We start from the raw sequence: 20,850 nt of genomic DNA on the forward strand, positions 1-20,850 counted from the left end.
TTGAATTTTTAAAAGTAACACATAATTCAATAAATACAGTCCACATACTTTTCTCTAAATTTTTCCCTCTCTGATGGCATATATCCTTGAATAGCTATTTCTGTACTTAGATAAACACGTATACATGTGTTTGTATGTGCATACACATGTACATGCACATACACACAGAGTGTGATGAATTCACTCACTGCCTTTTAGGAAAACGAACTCATACCATTATAGAGTAACTCTTGGATGCTATTTTTTAAAAATCTTTCTCAACTTTCTTTTGTAAAATACTTACAGATTCAACTATAAATATGAAATCATAAAATTACAGAGATTTTTATAAGCTATGAGGCCACACGTCAAGCACCTGAAATATTAAGTTTATAATGACAGACCTGTAACTCTTAGAATTCTACCTGCTGCAGAAGCTGGTTGAGATACTTTGCTTAGAAAGATTAAGCAGGTGAGTATATAGATGATCACTTCCATGCGTGGCTAATGCTTTGAAGGAGACACAATGAATGACAAAAATATACATCTAAAATATACTTCCTTCTTCTTCACACTGAAAGGGGTTCTCAATTATTAATTATTCTTAAAACAAGACAGAAGACAGAGTAGAGGGAAATCTTTTAAGCGTTCATGAAATATTTCAAATATATATGAACAAAGAGTTAATTTCATTTAACTTAAAATAATGTTGATAGTAAAAATAATTTGTTTGAATTTTCAAAAACAGGACCATTAATATAGATCTTAGCAGAGATGCAATAATCAACTTTATACTACAAATAAAGATAAAGGGAAAATTTCCTAGAAACAAAACTGACTAAAATAAAAATTCAACAGTTTATGATCACTTAAGAAAATGAACTCATGGTTAAATATACACTGAATCTTTAACAAACTGATCCAGTAAGTATTAAAAAAATGTTTTTCCACTCATTTCGTAAGATATATATATAATCTTGATGCCTAAAACAGTAAAAAGAAAAATTACAGAATATTCTCACTTATTTAAGGTATGTAAAACATTTAATTATATATATGTTAAGTATATCCTAAACAAATTGAGTTTAACTGAAAAAGGCATACATAAATTAATGCATTAGAAAACACATTAATGTATTTAGCCAAATTAAGAAACAAGAAAATATTAAGCAAAAGAATTCAACAAATTTCAACATTCGTGTAGTATAAAAAATCTTTATAAAACAAGAAGGATAAAACAAAAATTCCTTGCCCAGATAAAGGCTTAATTATCAGTTAAGGGTTAGTATCCAAACCTATAGAAAAAAAATGATGAAAAACTAGAAGCATATTTTTAAAAGTCAGGATGATCCCTATCACAACTTTTACTTAGCACTGTACTAAAAGACCTAGCTAAGATAGTAATTCAAGAATAACAAAAAGGTACAAAGACTAGGAGGAAAAAGCAATTTGTTAATCATTTATAGAAAATATAGTCAACTACATAATGATGTGAGGAAGACTATACTATCAGAAGGAACATAATTTATCAAGCTGCAATAAGCAAAATCAACTGTATACTAATAAACAATCAGAATATATAATTTTTTAAAATATTATTTACAATAGAAATAGTGTACATTTCCTAGCAATAAGCCTAGGAAAATAGAAATAAGCTTATTTCCTAAAATAAGCCTGTAATTTAAAAAGTATAAGACATTATTGGGAGAAATATATAACTTTTCTAGGAAACCTAACAACAGATAGAGAATTCTATCCTGCTCCAATCTGGGAGAACTCACAGATAAATCTGTGACACTTCTTTCAAAGCCTATCTACAAACTTAGTATAACTCTAATAAAAAACTCCAACAAAAATTTTTTGAGTATGTGGAACCTGACAGGCTGATTTTAAAACGCACATGGAAGAGATATGCCAAAAAGCAGCTAAGAGGAATTCGATTCCTTAAGGAGCAGGGTTGAAAGAACTCACCAAATATTAATATAACTAAAAAAAAAAAAAAAAACACACACAACAGCAACAATGTAAAACAGACACTCCCAACATGTACAGAAACTTGATATATGACAGAGATATCTTGACAAACCAATTGGGGAAAGGAATGGATTATGTTTTGGAAGTGCTGAAACAACTGATTATCCATATGGAAAAAAATAAAATTAGTTCCCTCACTAGTATCATAAATAAAATAAACGTCAGGTTGGATTAAAAACATAAATGCAAAAAGGCAAAGCTTTTTCATTTCTAAATAAAGTATAAAATCTTTATCACTACAAAGCAGAGAAACATTTCTTGGTCAGGGGACCAAAAGAAAAAAAAAAATACTATTTTAAAGCAAGATTTCAAAAGTATCAATCTTAAAAGAAGAGACTCATAATTTGATTTTATTATTCTGTAAAACAAAATATTAATACAGAAAGCAAAAAAGAGAAGACACGGGCAGAATAAACATTTGCAAACTATGTAATCTTCAAAGAATTAGTTTCCAGACTGTTCCAGAATGCATTACCTACAGAGAAAGAGATAAACAGGAAAAAATGTGGACAACATATTCACAGGAGAGAAAATTAAAATACCCAATGAATTAAGTATCTCACATTAAGTAATCAGGGAACTGCAAATTAAAATACGTGATCAATTCAGGTCTATTAGAATGACAAAATTTTTATCAATAATAGAACTTTGGCAAAGAGAGTGATGGGGAACAGTGATATTACTGGTGAGAGTGTAAAATTGGTAAAGCAGTAGAAAGCAATTTGGCAGTATTTAGTAAAGTTAAACATGGGTATGCTCTATCATTCCAGAACTATTTCCAGGTTTGTGTGTGTGTGCGTGTGCATGTGTGTACGCTCATATGTATCTAGAAAGGTATAAAGTATGAGTAAGAGACATAAAAAAACTTTCCTCTCAGCTTTTCTAGTATCATCAAGAAAGCATAAGCTACTAAAATATCTATCACAGGCATAATTAAATAGCTGTGCATTCTTAGGACAAATGAATGAACAAGAGATGCACATATCAATGAGCATAAATATGAAAAATGTACAGTTATATTTATAGTGTGAAATCATTAATGTTAAAATATGAAAGTGAAGTGAAAGTCACTCAGTTGTGTCTGACTCTTTGCGACCCCCTGGCCTTCTCCAGGCCAGAATACTGGAGCCGGTAGCCTTTCCCTTCTCCTGGGGATCTTCCCAACCCAGGAATTAAACCAGGGTTTCCTGCATTACAGGTGGATTCTTTACCAACAGAGCTATCAGGGAAGCCCTAAAATATGAAAAGTAATTGCTAAATGCACATACCTGTAGAGCAAAAGTAAATAAATAGAAACTTACTAATGCTTAATAAAGTAAGAATGATGGCTACCCCCTTCTTAATCAGATCAGGAAGGAGGGGCCCAGAGGATTTCTAGATTATATATACCTATTTCTTTCCTCCAAACTTGAAGTAAATATGGTGAAATGCTACAATGTGGCTCAGTGGGTGACTGGTACACAGATGTTTATGATTCTCTCTATACTCTTGTATACTTGAAATAATACATGCTTTGTTCAACATATTTCCTGAAAGTGAGTACACTTGATCCATAGAAGAACCACCTGGAGCCTCACTCATAGCCAGTGCCGTGGATGGGATTTTAATATAATTATCTGTCCTTATGTTTGTCAAATTCATTTCTGAGTAGTGACTGCAGTGAGTGGGAAGGGGAAGAAAAGTAAAAGAGTGTATAGAAAAAACTAGGACCTCTGGCAGCCGACCAGCACTGTACCAAGTTCCACTAGCTTGAGTCCCGGGGTAAAAACAACATGGAGTAGATGGTACGGAGAAGAGCAGAGTCGAGGCTCAGGTGACACGGAGTTAAGGAGTTATAAACTTTATTGTTTAGAGCTGCTGTGATTCTGGGGTTTTTGTTACCACAATATAACTAAGTTTAAATTGATATATACAATCAAGTTGGCTGCTAAGCACATTGGTAAAATAAACTATAGGGAATTTTATAATGCTGGATTAGGCTGATAATAACTAAACCACCTAATCAATCTTAAGAGCATGAAGAAAGCAATCAAATATTATGTGTTTCTTTTCATAGATGCAACAGAAAATCACTGGGGGTGGGGGGAGGACAGGTGGAATGGAATTTAAATCGGAGGTTATTAGACCAGCCAAAAACCTAGAAGGCAGAAGGAAAATTTTGTTCTCTCCTGTAGGAGCAATGCATCAGTCAGATGTACACGAACTTGTTTGTGTACTGGTTAAACAAACTAGGTACTAACAAATTTCCAAAAATTAAATAATTGAAATCTCCTTTTTATCATTTGAACCTTTTTTTTTAAAATTTTTTAGAGTATGGCAATGGCTTGTATTTTTTTTCTTAAAGTATAAGATACATATTAAATAATTTATAGTAATAATGTAATGTTAGGGTTTGCTTTAATAATACAATGGTGAGAGGAATAAGTGAAAGCAGATTACCTAGACGTTGTTGAAGCTGGGTAATGAGGACTTTTTATCAAAATTAAAACTTTTCCTTCTCTCAGGATATCATTAAGAAAATAGAAAGGAAAGTCATATACTAAGGGAAATCATTCAGAATATGCACAGATTGACAAAAGATTCGTATCAGAAGTATATAAACAATCCTGACAGTAAGCGTCTACCTACAATGCGAGAGACCTGGGTTCAATCCCTGGGCTGGGAAGATCCCCTGGGGAAGGAAATGGCAACCCACTCCAGTACTCTTCCATCCAGTAAAATCCCATGGATGGAGGATCCTGGTACACTATACTGCATGGGATCGCAAAGAGTCGGACACGACTGAGCGACTTCACTTTCTTTCACTTTCACTTTCTATAATCCAATAATAAGACAAATAACTCAACTAAAATGGGCAAAATATATAAGCAGATACTTTATATAAAGATGTATGAATAGCCAAAAACCACATGAAAAGTTGGAACAGTTTTCAGCAAAATGTAACTTAGCAACCATACAAATGAAAAGTGAAACCAAAATGAGATTCCATTACAAACCACCAAAATGACAAAAGAAAAAGGCATTTGAAAAGACAATTGTAAATGCTAGTGAGTATGTGAAGCAACTAAACTTGTTGTTAAGGAATATAAAAGGGTTCCTAAATGTTGTTAGGAATATAAAAGGGTACAACAACTTGGGAAAATAACAACTTGACTAGTAATAATCAAAAACTGGGAACAAACTAAATGTATGACCAACCAAGTGAGTAGATACAAAAATGTGTCCTTATAATGGAAATTCAGCAATAAGAATGATTTAATTACTGATGCTGGCACCAAAACAGATGAATCTCAATAACACTATACTGTGTAAAAGAAGCAAGATCAAAAAGAGCATACAGTTTATGATTCATCAACTGAAGGTCTAGAAGAAACAAAATTATAGTGACACAAAACAGACCAGTGGTTGCTTGGGACTGGGAATACGAAAAACCTATCAGAGATTTACTGTAAAGGACCCTTCTGAGGTGGCTGAAACCTTGACCAAGCAGTTGGTTAAACGAGTGTACATTTGTCAACACTCATCAAAAAGTACACTTAAAACAGTTGCTTTTATTGTATGTAAAGTATACCTCAAAGTTGATTTTAATAAGCTATACTCAGATATAATTATAACATATAATCTTATGAGGTCACATATAAGAGTAAATCATATAATCAAGTGAAAATAGGGATTCAAGGAGAAACCAGTGAGGAGAATCAAATTGTCTTAGTAAACAAAGATACTGTAGCCATACTCTAAATTTAGATAAGAACATAGAATGAAGACATAAAAGGATAATGGGATATTTTAGTCCTCATGTCTAAAAAGAGAACAAGTCCTAGGAAAAAGTTGAATCTTGAATGTCATTAAATAAATTATGGATGATATTTTTCACAAAACTGTGAAATAAAAGATATAGGAATATATTGGAATATGTAAAATGATCTTCATAGCGTTAATTCTTGGGTAATCAATACATGAATACATTAAGATAAGGACGTTATTTTTTGTATTGAGGTATAGCTGATTAAAAATGTGATGGTTCTGGGTGAACAGAGAATGGTTGTGAAGGGTCACAACCATACACATACATGCATCAATTTCACCTAAATCAAATCCCCTGTGACTATACAGTGGAAGTGAGAAATAGATTTAAGGAACTAGATCTGATAGACAGAGTGCCTGATGAACTATGGACAGAGGTTCATGACACTGTACAGGAGACAGGAATCAAGACAATCCCCAAGAAAAAGAAATGCAACAAAGCAAAATGGCTGTCTGAGGATGACTTACAAATAGCTGTGAAAAAAAGACAAGTGAAAAGCAAAGGAGAAAAGGAAAGATATACCCATTTGAATACAGAGTTCCAAAGAATAGCAAGGAGAGATAAGAAAGCCTTCCTCAGCGATCAATGCAAAGAAATAGAGGAAAACAATAGAATGGGAAGGACTAGAGATCTCTTGAAGAAAATCAGAGATACCAAGGGAACATTTCATGCAAAGATGGGCTCAATAAAGGACAGAAATGGTATGGAACTAACAGAAGCAGAAGAGGTGGCAAGAATACACAGAAGAACTGTACAAAAAAGATCTTCACGACCCAGATAATCACAATGGTGTGATCAGTCACACTCAGCTAAAGCCAGACATCCTAGAATGTGAAGTCAAGTGGGCCTTAGGAAGCATCACTATGAACAAAGCTAGTGGAGGTGACGGAATTCCAATTGAGCTATTTCATATCCTAAAAGATGATGCTGTGAAAGTGCTGCACTTAATATGCCAGCAAATCTGGAAAACTCAGCAGTGGCCACAGGACTGGAAAAGGTCAGTTTTCATTCCAATCCCAAAGAAAGGCAATGCCAAAGAATGCTCAAACTACTGCACAATTGCACTCATCTCACACACTAGTAAAGTAATGCTCAAAATTCTCCAAGCCAAGCTTCAGCAATACGTGAACTGTGAACTTCCAGATGTTCAAGCTGGTTTTAGAAAAGACAGAGGAACCAGAGATCAAATTGCCAACATCCGCTGAATCATTGAAAAAACAAGAGAGTTCCAGAAAAACATCTATTTCTGCTTTATTGACTATGCCAAAGCCTTTGACCATGTGGATCACAATAAACTGTGGAAAATTCTCAAAGAGATGGGAATTCCAGACCACCTGACCTGCTTCTTGAGAAACCTGTATGCAGGTCAGGAAGCAACAGTTAGAACTGGACATGGAACAATAGACTGGTTCCAAACCTGAAAAGGAGTACGTCAATGCTGTATATTGTCACCCTGCTTATTTAACTTCTATGCAGAGTACCTCATGAGAAACACTGGGCTAGAGGAAACACAAACTGGAATCAAGATTGCCAGGAGAAGTATCAATAACCTCAGATATGCAGATGACACCACCCTTATGGCAGAAAGTGAAGAAGAACTAAAGAGCCTCTGGATGAAAGTGAAAGAGGAGAGTGAAAAAGTTGGCTTAAAGCTCAACTTTCAGAAAACTAAGATCATGGCATCTGGTCCCATCACTTCAAGGCAAATAGATGGGGAAACGGTGGAAACAGTGACTGACTTATTTTGGGGGGCTCCAAATTCACTGCAGATGGTGATTGCAGCCATGAAATTAAAAGACGATTACTCCTTGGAAATAAAGCTAAGACCAACCGAGACAGCATATTAAAAAGCAGAGACATTACTTTGTCAACAAAGGTCCATCTGGTCATGGCTATGGTTTTTCCAGTAGTCATGTATGGATGTGAGAGTTAGACTATTAAGTAAGCTGAGCGCCAAAGAATTGATGATTTTGAACTGTGATGTTGGAGAAGACTCTTGAGAGTCCCTTGGACTGCAAGGAGATCCTACCAGTCCATCCTAAAGGAGATCAGTCCTGGGTGTGCATTGGAAGGACTGATGCTAAAGCTGAAACTCCAATATTTCGGCCACCTGATGCAAAGAGCTGACTCATTTGAAAAGACCCTGATGCTGGGAAAGATTGAGGGCAGGAGGAAAGGGGACGACAGAGGATGAGATGTTTGGATGGCATCACGAACTCAGTGGGCATGGGTTTGGGTAGACTATGGGACTTGATGGTGGACAGGGAGGCCTGGCTTGCTGCAGTTCCTGGGGTCGCAAAGAGTCAGACACGACTGTGCGACTGAACTGAACTGATTTTCCCTTAAAATTCCCTCTCAGGGCATTATTTTTCAGAAGTCAGTAAAACATGTACTATATACACTATGAGAAATCTATGCATAATGTTCTTTCTTTAATTAAAAAACAATTAAAAACCAGTGCAAAGGATAATCATGTAGAACTCCGAAAAACACAACTATTAGGGGAAAAAAATTCCTGACCATTCTCAAAATGAGATAAAAATGTCTCAGACATATAACAATATGTGTGTTCTACATATGTGAAGCTGATGGGAGCAGACAATGTCAACCTGGCCTAGCAAAATTTCTTGCACTCTTGGAAGGAGCTTAAAGTGGGAAATTTTAGGGTTTTTTTTTTTGGGGGGGGGCGTTGATTTTAAAATAGTCTTCAAAAGGTTTAAAAAATAAATGGAGGTCACAACACAACACTTCAAATACTTTTTATGATTTGTCTTCTGAGATAATCAAGTCTACACTCCTTTATCTTATAGGCACATCCCTAAAAACATCTGAGAATTATTTAATGTGTATCTTAGAAAATTCATTAGACTACTAAATAAACTCAGAAATAATGACAGCTCTAGACAGAAAAGAGAACTTTTATTTTCTATTTCTACTAAACAATGGTAGACTATCACTTTCCTTGTGACTGCTCTCCCAAAGCAAGTCAAATTATTTTGACTTAAAATGAAGTTATTTATCACTTCAAACCTCATTAAGTAAATAAAAATATGATTTTAATAATACCCTCTTTCTAAAAACTCAGTTATTTAAAATTTTGTATCTAAATCCAGGTATCATAATTAGATTTATGTCTACTTCTCCTACACAACTTGCTTTTCTGCATTTTTAAATATAAAGTCCCATGTTTCAGTAGGCACAATAAGACAATAAGATATGGCATCCTAGATAGCAGAACTTCATTCAATATCTGCTGCTCCAATACATTCTTTCAATGACAGAGTAGTTTGTGTTCCCTTTTGGTTTTTTTCACATTTATGCTTTGGAAATTTCTTTACTTTACTAAGGGATACTATAAACTTCATCTGAGCTCAAACCCACTGAATAACAATTCTAAATCAGTCAAGCCTATACTGACTGACAAGTTATAGTATACCATTATATATTTAGTATATATACATTATATATTATAGTATAATCAGTATAGAATTATACTAATTTATTAGTATAATTTCACTGAACTTAACGGTACTTCTTTCAAATATCATCAAAAGTGAATTCTTGCCTCTCACTGCCAGCATTTAAATTCTAAATGATCCTCCAAAACTATCTGCAGCTATTTTGCAATCTATAAAGCATGAATATTCTGCTCTATGGGGGATGTACATCACTGACCACATTTTCACCTGAAAGCAGTTGTGTTTAATATAAACATTTGGCTCACATATCTGTGTGCCTAAAATATTTGACTGGGAGAACACATTCCAGAAAGTAATTTAAATTCATTAGGAACATATCATATAAATGGAAAAGCATTTGCCCTAGTTCCATAGCAAGCATTTTCACTACTTAAGCAATCCATATTCTGGCATTTAAGTACTCTAAACACTTCTTTCCTTTAATGATTTTTTAGTTGGAAAAAAGTACATCAAACCAACTTTGATAAGACATAGAATAGATTTTGGCTTTTGCATTAATTTTATGAATGTTATCAGTTACATTTCTTATTAAAGGACAAACATAACTTGACAAAAGAAAAGCTTAGCACTTGGAAATAACTCAAAAGATTCATATTGGAATCATAATTCTCTTAAACATCTATCTTCTAAATAAAAATTAAACTCAACAATAGATTCACTCACCAATATTTTCTGTGGGCATTGATACCCTGGTTGGTTCTACAAGATTGTCAGCCAGGACAAACGCTCCTTCTTCCAATGTATCCAGCAACATCGTTGCAGTATGTGCTTGTTCAGAAGAATTCATATGTTTCCATGATTCCAAAGCTTCAGGTCTCAGAAGATTGTCCACTGTATCAACAATTGCCTAAATCCATTAGAAGACCATCATTAGTATTGACTGCTTCTAGTACCAAGGTGATTTTCAATCACTGACTAGTGAAATTGTAATATTTATCTATCTTGTAATATTTATCATATTATACATACTTTATTACATCAAGATAAAAATATGATGATTTACTCTTATGGAAGAATACCTGGACAACACATTATCTGGCCAACTTGATGTCTGACCCTTTCAAAATAGAACTGAAGATTAGTAGACTACTATTTAATTATAAAGACTAAGTATATAAAGAGACATCTCGTTTCTGTTTATCTAATCATATCTCAATCATTGAAAAGAAAGAAAACCAGTGTCAGCTCTTAATCTGAGGTATTACACATACATGCATGGTCACTCCTACATATAATCTCAAGACGTAAATGTTCTAAATAGAAAACATTGGTATCTCTAGGGTAGCCTAATATATTTGCTAGAAAATAAAATCATGTTGGTTTTGGAAACCTGAACTAAAATAGTATCCAAAATTGTGCCTTATAACATTGTCTACTATTATCACTAGGAAAAAACCAAGATGATTTCACAGTTTACAAATTATTTGTGAATATTTCCACTCTTCCAATTCCCTGGCTAGCTAAAAACACTAGACAGTATACCATCATGTGTAAACAATGATCTGTTTTTAAGGGGATCAGGAAAACAGTCAAAATATTTAAAGCCAGACTAATAATTTAATAAAAACAGAAAAGGCGTCTTTATAAATATACATGTTTTAAATATTCATATATGTAGGTTTAGTGTATTCCCATGCAAAACAACATTAAATAAAAATGTAGTCCAGTCAGTTATGCAATTGAAAGTTGGCTTTTGCACTGATACTTACTGCAGCTGTACACTGACTATAGCTTAATAGCTGAAATCACTAAGTTTATTTTTATTTACTCTTTCTCCCATGTACCTAGTCATAGTGCATCATTAAGCCCAAATATAAATTGCTCTGATCTACTGGCAATCATTAAGAAAAAAGAACATACATTGTACAAACACTACAAAAACGGCCTGTTTGAGGTATTGTATTGAAATAAGCAGGTAGAAAATTTGTTTGAGGCTACTGTCAGAGTGAGATTAATTAGCTTAATCCATCTTAATATCCTTGTTTTGTCTGCCATGTGAGTCACCAAAACCTTCCTGGCAGGTAGAAGATACTTCCAAGTGGAGTCAAAGGCTTTTCTCTCTCTCTACTGGGAGATAAAATAGTCAAAATGCTCACACTGATACTGCTGCATCCATTAACTGGAGTGGAACAGAAAGTGGTCTGCTGAGGCCAGATTCATTAGTTACCAAGAAATACAGACTGGAGCCTCTAATCTAAGCTACAAATGAATCCTTCGTCACAAAACAGGAATTTGTTTCATTTGCATAGTGTAAGTCAGCTTCTAATTTGTAATTTAAGGTGTTTTATTAGTCTTATCTGAACAGAGAAGCTCATTTGAGACATACTGAAAACGACACTGGTCGGAAATTAAGGTCATGCTGAAATTTACTAGCTATAGACATAACTCGCTGATGGCATGCTTTCATTAATTTGAATCGCTCCTTATTTATTATCATTTGTATTTTTCTAGTGGCATCAAAACGATCATTACGCTAATCATATTCCTGATGTAGTCTCCCTGCCAAAGAAAGAAAGCTGTTCTACTCCCACTGAGATATACATCCTGGGCAACATACCAATTATTACATTTCACACATTAACTAATACCATAAAGGTGAGCTGAAAATTTCAGTATGACAAATTCTATAAATTTCAGCATGTATTTCTTTGACCCCATTAAACAGGCTAATAAGGGACTTTCAAAATATTACTACCTAAAAAAATACTTTCCCACTGCTTTTTCTTTTAAAGTTCTCAGATCCAACAATGTCTATCACTAGCTAGTGAAATGTTGTTATTTCTCCAGATCTTGCCAACCAAAATTGATGAAGTCATAACTTCTGACTAATCTCTATTCTACAAAATTTACAAAGTTCTTTTGTTGTGTTTTCATACGTATATAAACTTGTTCTTCAAAGTTTGATTGACTAGGAATATGGTCCCCAGATGAGTAAAGTTAGAAAGTAACTATATCCAGCAAAAGGAACTTCTAAACTTCACAGAGTAAAACATAATGTAATGTAGTATTATTATTTTGGCCTATCAGACAGTTAGCTTGGCATAATTCTATGGTTAGCCTCACCATGTCTCCTATTTCACTTGCATATACCAGCGAGGAAAACTGGCTTCAGTAGAAAAAGATTCTGAGGCAAACAGTGGCCTATTATCCTTCACAGAAACATATATATGTACAGTACGGTCACATTACTTATATTTCATTCCTAGTAACCCCTCCCAATATCAACCTGATTCTAGTAATGACACCTAAAATTTTCAAAACAAAACCTATTTTATTTAAGAGTACACCACAGAGATAAGAAAGCAGTGACTTTTTCATGCACATACATTATGACTATACAGTCTTTGATATGATAAACTGCCAAGAATATATCATAGCTGTTTTACTGAAGTTGTTTTTAATCCACAGAGATGACAACAGGGCATAACAAGACTTTATGATTACTTTCCAATTCAGAGGATATTTCATTTAAATTCCTGTATGTTTGGATGAATGCAAAAACAGCAAAAAATATAAAAATAAGCTATTTGCTTATTCTGAGAGTAATATACCTGGGAAAAGAAACATTTGTACAGCTGATATGGGGCACATTATATAATTATCAAAGACTGAAATACATTGGTTCATGCAGCAAGAAGATAAAGCGTAGCAGGAAGCTGAAGAAGGGAGAAAGCAGGGTGACAGCACAGGAGAGATACCTTAAGGTAAGCCCTGCATGTCTTCTCTCGTTTTTGGAGCTTTTTAGTAAAAGAAAAGAAAATCAGAGGTTAGACTTTTATCTGTTGCATACGGGGAAAGAAGAAGAAATCCTACAAAAATTAAATTGGTGGTCCTGAGCTCAAGTTTATCATGTACTATAGTCCTCTGGATTTCTGCGAGTCTATACTGACTGCCAAGACTGTGTATTCACAGCTTTTAACTTTATTTTACTAAATATAATAATGCAAAGTATCTTGATAAAACTAGAGACAAAATATGTGATAAAAAGCAAGAAAAAACCTATAGAGCCATTTTAGCCACAGGTTTCAGATTCATATGAATTTCATATAAATACTTAATAATATGGCTAAAGTAACTATCAAATTTTTGTCAAGGAAAGAAAAGTTAGTAGCACTAACACACTATATTTCTACCAAAAAAAACTTGTCCTTCTCCCCAAACCTAATATTGAAAACAACTGTTTAGTATCTAACACTCCTAAATGCATCACAATTTTGTTATAATCACAAGAGTTGCCTGTATGAGTTGTTTAACACAGTATCTCCAATTGCAGATAATGCCTTCCAAAGTGAGTACTGACAACAACTAGGTAGATGAAGTTTACTACCAACTAAATTTCCCTCAGGTAATTAGCATCATCTGGGGGGCAGTGAGGTGAGGGCACGTTGCTCCTTTCGCAACTACAATTATTTCTTGAGATGTGAACCAAATTAGAAGTTTTGTTTCTATCTGTATGTCATGGGGACCAAAAGTCAGGCAGTCAACTGCTGAAGAATCCAGAACAGACATACAAAACATCTAATTGAAAATAACAGAAGTTTCTGCCTACCTTGTTATAACTCCGTCCAGCTGAATCCTTCTCACTTGGTTTCAGCTCCTGCAGCTGTGCATCAAGAATGTCCACCAATTGCTCCATCAGTCTCACTGAAGAACTCACATCACCAGCAAACACTGGACCTTTGGTATGCTTAGCCAGTTCATTGGCAAGGCTGGCAGCATTTTCTCCACTTCTGATCTGAAATGAGAGTTTATATTATCTCAGTAAAGATTTCTTGTTGTTTGTGGCTTCTTGTTCTTTTCCCAAGGATCTTTGTTGTGGTGAGAAAAATATTCACAAATATGTCAAAATCTGCAACTAACTGAGACCAATAACTTTCTCTTTATTTCAGATGATTAAAGGTTCTTAGATCCTCAAAAAGAAATTCTTAGGCAGGCATTTAAAGGAAACAAAAGAGAAAAAAAGTCCTTTAAAAAAATTTTGAGACAACTCTCTCATTTCACTGCAACCATTTTAAACTGTTGCTTAAAAATCTTATTAATTTATTCCAATGATCCAGAAATTTAAGTCAGAATGTAATCAGTATAACACTGAGGGTTATTATCTACTGCTTACCTTTCAGAAAGGTAGGTGGTAAAACTAAAATGTCACTACATTGCACTGTATAAAAGTTACTAATGCCTTTAAAGTCATTTTTACTTATTCTGTCATAATCAGCTGTGATATGAACATCTGCTTGCATTCTGTGGATTCAGTTGCAAACTTAATGATATTTGATTTATTAGGCCAGTGCACTATTTGTCTTATGAACATCAAAAGAAACAGAACAAACTAAATATGAATGAAATTAGGCAAGTATGTATTCATTAAAAAGCTTCACATAGAAAACAGCAAGCCCTAAAACATATGTAACTTTGAATAAATAGTTTACAGACAAAACTATGCATAATTTTTTACTTTTATACAGAACAAAGAGCAACGAAGCTGGTCTAAACATACAAAGCTAAATTATTTATGTTAGAAGTTAAAGCCCTTAATCACCAATGTGTATCATATTAAAAGGTTCCAACCAACCTTCTGAGCCAGCTGATTTACCCAGTGTGAGGTACAGTTGCTAAGATCGGGGCCCTTAGGGTTCCATGTTCCAGTGGAAAGCACGCAGAGATATGAGGCAGTTCCTACAACAGATGCAGAAAACAACAGTGAAATTGAAACCATTTTTCCTGCATGCATTCGGGAAATCCACTATGATGATCCTACTCCGTGTGTTAAATTTTGAATAAACACTAATGGAAGTAGTTGACAATAACTGACAAAAAGCAGAATATAAACAGTAAATATAAAGTCGGCACAGAAATATTAGACATTTACAGCAAACAAACAAAAAGCCCTTTTTCTTGGGACTTATCCAAAATGATACTTTGTAATGAGAAACGCAGCTGTAAGGCAGTCTCACTAGAGAATCCATGGGCCTAAATCTCAGGCTTGACCTAGGACTTGAAGGAGGAGCGGGAATTCAAAGCCTGGTCTTAAAAGACTTATAGTTTCAAAACCTTTAAGTTGTCTACATGTGCTATATTACCAAAGTAACAAAATAACAATTAAGTTAGCTATTGTAAATATCTCTTTCCTCAAATAAAATCACTTCAGTGTAATTCAGAACCTACTTAAAGTTTTAATAGTATACATAGTATCAATATTTGACAGGAAATACCTCTCGTTCCCTTGGGACATGGTCGTTCAACCATCATTCCCCTTTGTGTCTGAGGCCACCTTATCCCCCTCGCGTCTAATGCTTCGCAGAATCTCTCTGGCAGGGGAAAAATATTTGTTACAGGAGGAATTTTGGTTGTAGAAACTGCTGGAGGTGCTTTTGTCCCCTTGCTTCCTTCCTGCGATCCAGCTACAGTTGTGCTCATGGGGCCTTTCTGTGAAGTAGTGCTTGTGGTTGATACTGTGGTTTTGAACATCTCAGCTGAAGAAGTTATTGTCACAGCTGTGGTAGGCACTATGGAAAAGAGATGAGTATGTTAATCTCAAACACACATCACATTCATATGCGAACATGTGCACGTGCACACACACACACACGTACACACACAAAATACACAACCATCCCAATCCAACAAAATGGGGATCACTGAGAATATCCACAGGGTAGGAAGAAGAATGAATCTCTTCATTTATTCCAGCTTATTCATATTGTTGGCTATGCGACTGGCAGTTTGGGTTTTACCCTAGATTTTGCTCTCTGACTGTGTTTTAGGCTTACTTCTCAATGAAATATTTGATAATACAGTTTGTGTACAATTTCAACTTATATCATCTAACAGGAAATGAAGGATAGTTTAACATAGAGTTTCAATCTACATATCAAATATGGTGTCATATCAGATACATAATTTAGAAAAAGCCATTTCTTATATAAATTCATACTCTGAAACAATAAAATTCAAAGTATCAACAAAAGTCTGACCATTACATATAATTAGGACAATAGAGAATTTCAAGTCACCCACTCTACATCTTATGGGGAAACAAATCCTGTGACATCTTTCCACCCAGCAGCCATTCTTGCTTGAGAGATTTTTGAGCATGGCTGATTAGATCCAAACAGAAGATAAACTTGGCATGCTTGTTCTGTTTTAGTAAGGAAACATCTGAGGCTTTGACATCTTTACTTTTGAAAACATAGGTATGAAAAGAAACTAGTTCTGATCACAGGTTATATGTAATCACATCAAGATAACAAGTTGGACCAAATTATGCCTAATTCAAAACCAACTCTACATATTAACGGAGAGTTTAAAAGGATCTACAGTTAACTCACTTAAAAGCAGAAATTTAAAAAGAAAAAAAAAATTAAGGTTATTCTGGACTTCCAACATTATTTTTAAATTGTTAAATCCATTAGGTTAAAATAATAATGGAGTTTAATGTTTTCCTTCATTAATGACCACTTAGTTCAAAAAACAAAACAATTCTGTCAGTAAAATTTTAATGGCATCATTTAAAATCTATTAGTGATCACACTAAAGTTTTATCAACATTTAGATTATTGAATCTTAAAACTTCATAATTTTGAGACTTTAAATCAAGTAGAGCAATTTAAAAATAACTATTTTTAATGATAATCTTATAAAACATTAAGTTATTTTATGGTTTTGCTACACGTAAGAACCAGACTAGAACATTAAAACTTCTTTGAAAACATGTCCATATATCACTGACATAATTAGTATTTTAAGCTCTGGTCCCTAGATAATTTGTATAATTCTGACTCTATGACAGAGTATGCTAAGCTTATCAGAAAAAGCAGTGTACACCTACTTCTAGATCTTTAGTAGTGACAAACTTCTTGTTACCTAAATGCAAGATACACTTTTGACACTCTCTTTTCATTCTATCACTAGAGAAACTTCTTAACCAACTGGTTTATATCCAGGGCATTGGTTACTGATCATATGAGAGAATCCTGTGTACATTAGTCAAGCATCATGCCTAGCCAGCTGTTGCAGAAACCTATTCAAACCTGTTTATCTTTTTTCTGTAAAGCACTTGCCTGACATCTTGTTAAACCTCGTAATTTTCTTTTGATTACAATGCAGCCAAGCTTCCAGTGCTTTCTCAATTAACATTTGTCAAAAGCATCACAATCTTTTGAAGAAGTGTTAAATGAATGTTGCTGAATCAAATCTTAAAGGGGGTGGGAAATCAGAGCAAAGAGAAAAGGACAGAGCAGAATGGTTTAGTGCTACCCCCTCTGATGTATCCCTTGACACTGTACTAATCAGTACATATTTAATGACTGAAATATGTATTAACAATATACAATTAGTGATCTATTAGCTAAGCATCAGTAAAGATTCAAATAAATGAGTGAAGGTAGGCAATAAAATGACCTCTATTAAATGCACAAAACTTCCTGAAATATTCTGTAGCCCATTTCCATGTGCCACTGATGATAAGTTTTCATATCTTTTACCTTTTGTTCATTAAAAGAAGTTAAACTTCTTTAAGCAACACATTCTTCACTAGTTAATCAATGAAATATTGGGGTATCATGAAAATAAACATGAACATCAACTTTAAGTGGCAAAATTAAACCCTTTAGGAGGACAACTACAAAACTGTGCAAGGACAAGGTTTAAGAACTTCAAGAAAAGCAATTTTCTAATACGGAAGCTAGAGATGAGGAGGTATTTATAAAAATTAATGTTTCTTTCCTTAGATGAAGACAGGTCACAACAGGGCACCCCATGATGATAAAAGCTTACATTTATTCAGCATTTATGTACCAGATGCTGTGCTAATCATCACTCATGGATCATCAGATCATCTTATTTAATCCTTACCACAATCCCGTGAAGTGGGCACTATGATTATCTTTCTTTTACAGAACAGAAAACTAAGTCATGAAGGAGGTTAAGCAGTTTGTTCAAGGTTATTTGTCCATAATGCTCTTAAATGTTATGATCTTACTTTTCTAGACAAAAGATTTTCATAGACTCTGAGAAAGTACGGCACCCCACAAGCAATATGTCCTTATTTTGGAGCATTTAACTGACACTGTGCTCTGTGTAAATCTCTAAAAGAAGAAAAAATGTGGGAATATAAGGTACTAAAACAGTAATAATAAAAAGTTTCACAATGAAATGTTTGTGGCAGAAGACTCAAAACTCAAGAACTTCCTATAAATGGTAGCAGGAAACATGGCAACTCACAATAGAATTATATTGTAAATCTAAAACCTACTGTATACAGCCTTCCCAGAGTTATCAGGTGCCATATCAACACACAGATTAAATGACTTAGCATTCTACCTACCATATATCATTTAAGTACGGAGACCTAGCAACACTAATTAATTAACTAATTAACATTAATGCTAATAAGCTATATATTATTAGGTACCCATGAAAACCTCAACAAACACAGTCAGACTGGTTCAATTTACTATGCCAGTATTTATTGAGAACTTGCTAATTATTATCAGCTTTTTCCTATGTGAAAACATTTTAAGGATAATATGTATTTATGATAAATGAGAGGGTAGTTATTTCCCTCTTCCAAGTCCCCAAATTCATCCATTATTCACTGAATGAACACTAGCTAGAGTGAGAATATAGTCTAGTAAGGCAAAAACTGCAACAGATTTATTAAATTTACCCTTATTCAATATCTAAAAACACCAATCATCTTTTAATTACCATTCATTATCAGCGGGAAGATATTTTAAGAAATAAGTATTCTATGTTAAGCACTTCTTAAATAATAAATATAACTGGCTTTCTTAAAAAAATTTCCCTCATGTTGTTTGCCATGCTTCATTATTACTCTAAGTCAGATATTCAGAAACCGTCAGAACTTAAGACAATATTTTTCAATAATGTTTGGGATATCAAAACTGCAGACAGATTAAGTAAGTATAAATCAATTCAGATTAAGACATAGAAAAGAGTTAATATATGACTGAAATGGCTTTCCCCCCGCCCCCCCCCCCCAAGCCAGCATTACAGAGGAAGAGAGCAAAAGAGAAAAAACAGAGCTAGTTTAGGATAACGGAGCAAATTAACTAAGTAGAGATCACAGAAAGCTAAAAATTTAAAGAAAGAAGGAAGGTGTATTTGAAAGCATTATGAAGGCAAAGTAATAATATACTTGTGCTGTTAGGAATGGAAGGCATGGATTTATATATGGGGGAAAAATACTGCAGCTAATACAGTGTGAAACAGTCCATAATTAAAATGATCCATTTTACAACACAATATATATCTTGGCTACATAGATGATAGCAAAGCCAGTACACAGACTTGCTGTCAGTGGCTTATGGTTTGACCTAAATGTATGGGCCAGAATAGCTCTGCAAGGCCCCATTTACATGCAGTTAAATATCAGCACACATCTTGGACAAGCGAGGCAGGAGTCTCTCTAAAAGCATTTGAAGATAAGTTATAAAGAGCAAGCAAATAAGAGAATATGCTTCAAACATCAGCAAGAAAAATTTAGGTCAGATAAAAATCTTTACCACTAAGGTTTTAATAAGAAGTCAGTATGGACTTTCACCTTCTGAGAATATATAAGAAAGGCTACTTTGGATAACACAAAACTGCTGTAGGAATAAAGCTACCACATATGGCAAAGTTTCTCATTTTCAAAGCTAGTAACTGCTTTTTCCAAAAAGCACCCAAATTATCAAAGATTCTCTCATCTGAAATGTGTCAAATTATTTACTAGAACATATGCCACATGTGGAAAGTGACATTATTACTCATCTTGTATTCCATGAAGTGCTCTGTGACAAGGAGGTGGGCAATGACTCCTTGTTGAGCTGAATCAACCTGTTCTCAACTTTAGGAGTTATTTAATTATAATCGGCATTTAAATTTTTTTTTACTTTTTTTTCCTAATGGAGGGAAAGAGATTTACTGCTACCCAAGAAACATTTAACAACTGTGAGGGTAATACAGGTTACAAAAAAAGATATAATACATATTCTCCAGGCAAGAATACTGGAGTGGGTTGCCATTTCCTTCTCAAGGGGATCTTCCAGACCCAGGGATTGAACCCAGGACTCCTGCATTGCAGGCAAACTCTTTACCAACTCAGCCACCAGAGAAGACCCTTTTACAATGTCAAGTTTGGTCAATTACTGAACTTTGCCTTTTACAAAACTACAGGATAAGAGCGAAGCATGGTTACTAACTTTTAGGAAAACAACTGAGATGTAAGAATTATCCCAAATTGCTGGCCTCAAGAGAAAAAGATGTCTGAATTTAAAAATAAATGATACTTAGATAATATCAATAAAGATTTTCATGGCCTAATGGAAGATTTCATTGTTGAAAGTTTATCAATGGTACACTACTACAATTTTAAGCCAACAAATTCTAGATATACATGAATTAAAGAAAAAGAGGGCTTGCGCTGGTGGCTCAGGTGATAAAGAGTTTGCCCGCGGTGCGGGAGACCAGGGTGTGATCCCTGGGTTAAGAAGATTCCCTGGAAAAGGGCATGGCAACCACTCCAGTAGTCTTGCCTGGAGAGTCGCC

The 20,850-nt window shown here is 34.3% G+C and overlaps 1 protein-coding gene across 13 annotated transcripts in view; it reads right to left on the bottom strand.

Moving 5' to 3' along the window:
- ADGRL2 (adhesion G protein-coupled receptor L2) overlaps nt 1-20,850 on the bottom strand; it is a 295,989-nt gene that overhangs the window by 27,563 nt on the left and 247,576 nt on the right. For all 13 annotated transcript variants that reach the window (XM_043877657.1, XM_043877661.1, XM_043877656.1 and 10 more), the window contains 4 exons: nt 15,513-15,806; nt 14,873-14,976; nt 13,850-14,035; nt 9,964-10,147 (listed from right to left, as the gene is read on the bottom strand). In XM_043877657.1, the coding sequence (XP_043733592.1) occupies nt 9,964-10,147; nt 13,850-14,035; nt 14,873-14,976; nt 15,513-15,806 (768 nt within the window). The remainder of the gene's footprint in view (nt 1-9,963; nt 10,148-13,849; nt 14,036-14,872; nt 14,977-15,512; nt 15,807-20,850) is intronic.

This window comes from Cervus elaphus, chromosome 20, assembly GCF_910594005.1.
Source record: "Cervus elaphus chromosome 20, mCerEla1.1, whole genome shotgun sequence".
Classification (NCBI taxonomy): domain Eukaryota; kingdom Metazoa; phylum Chordata; class Mammalia; order Artiodactyla; family Cervidae; genus Cervus; species Cervus elaphus.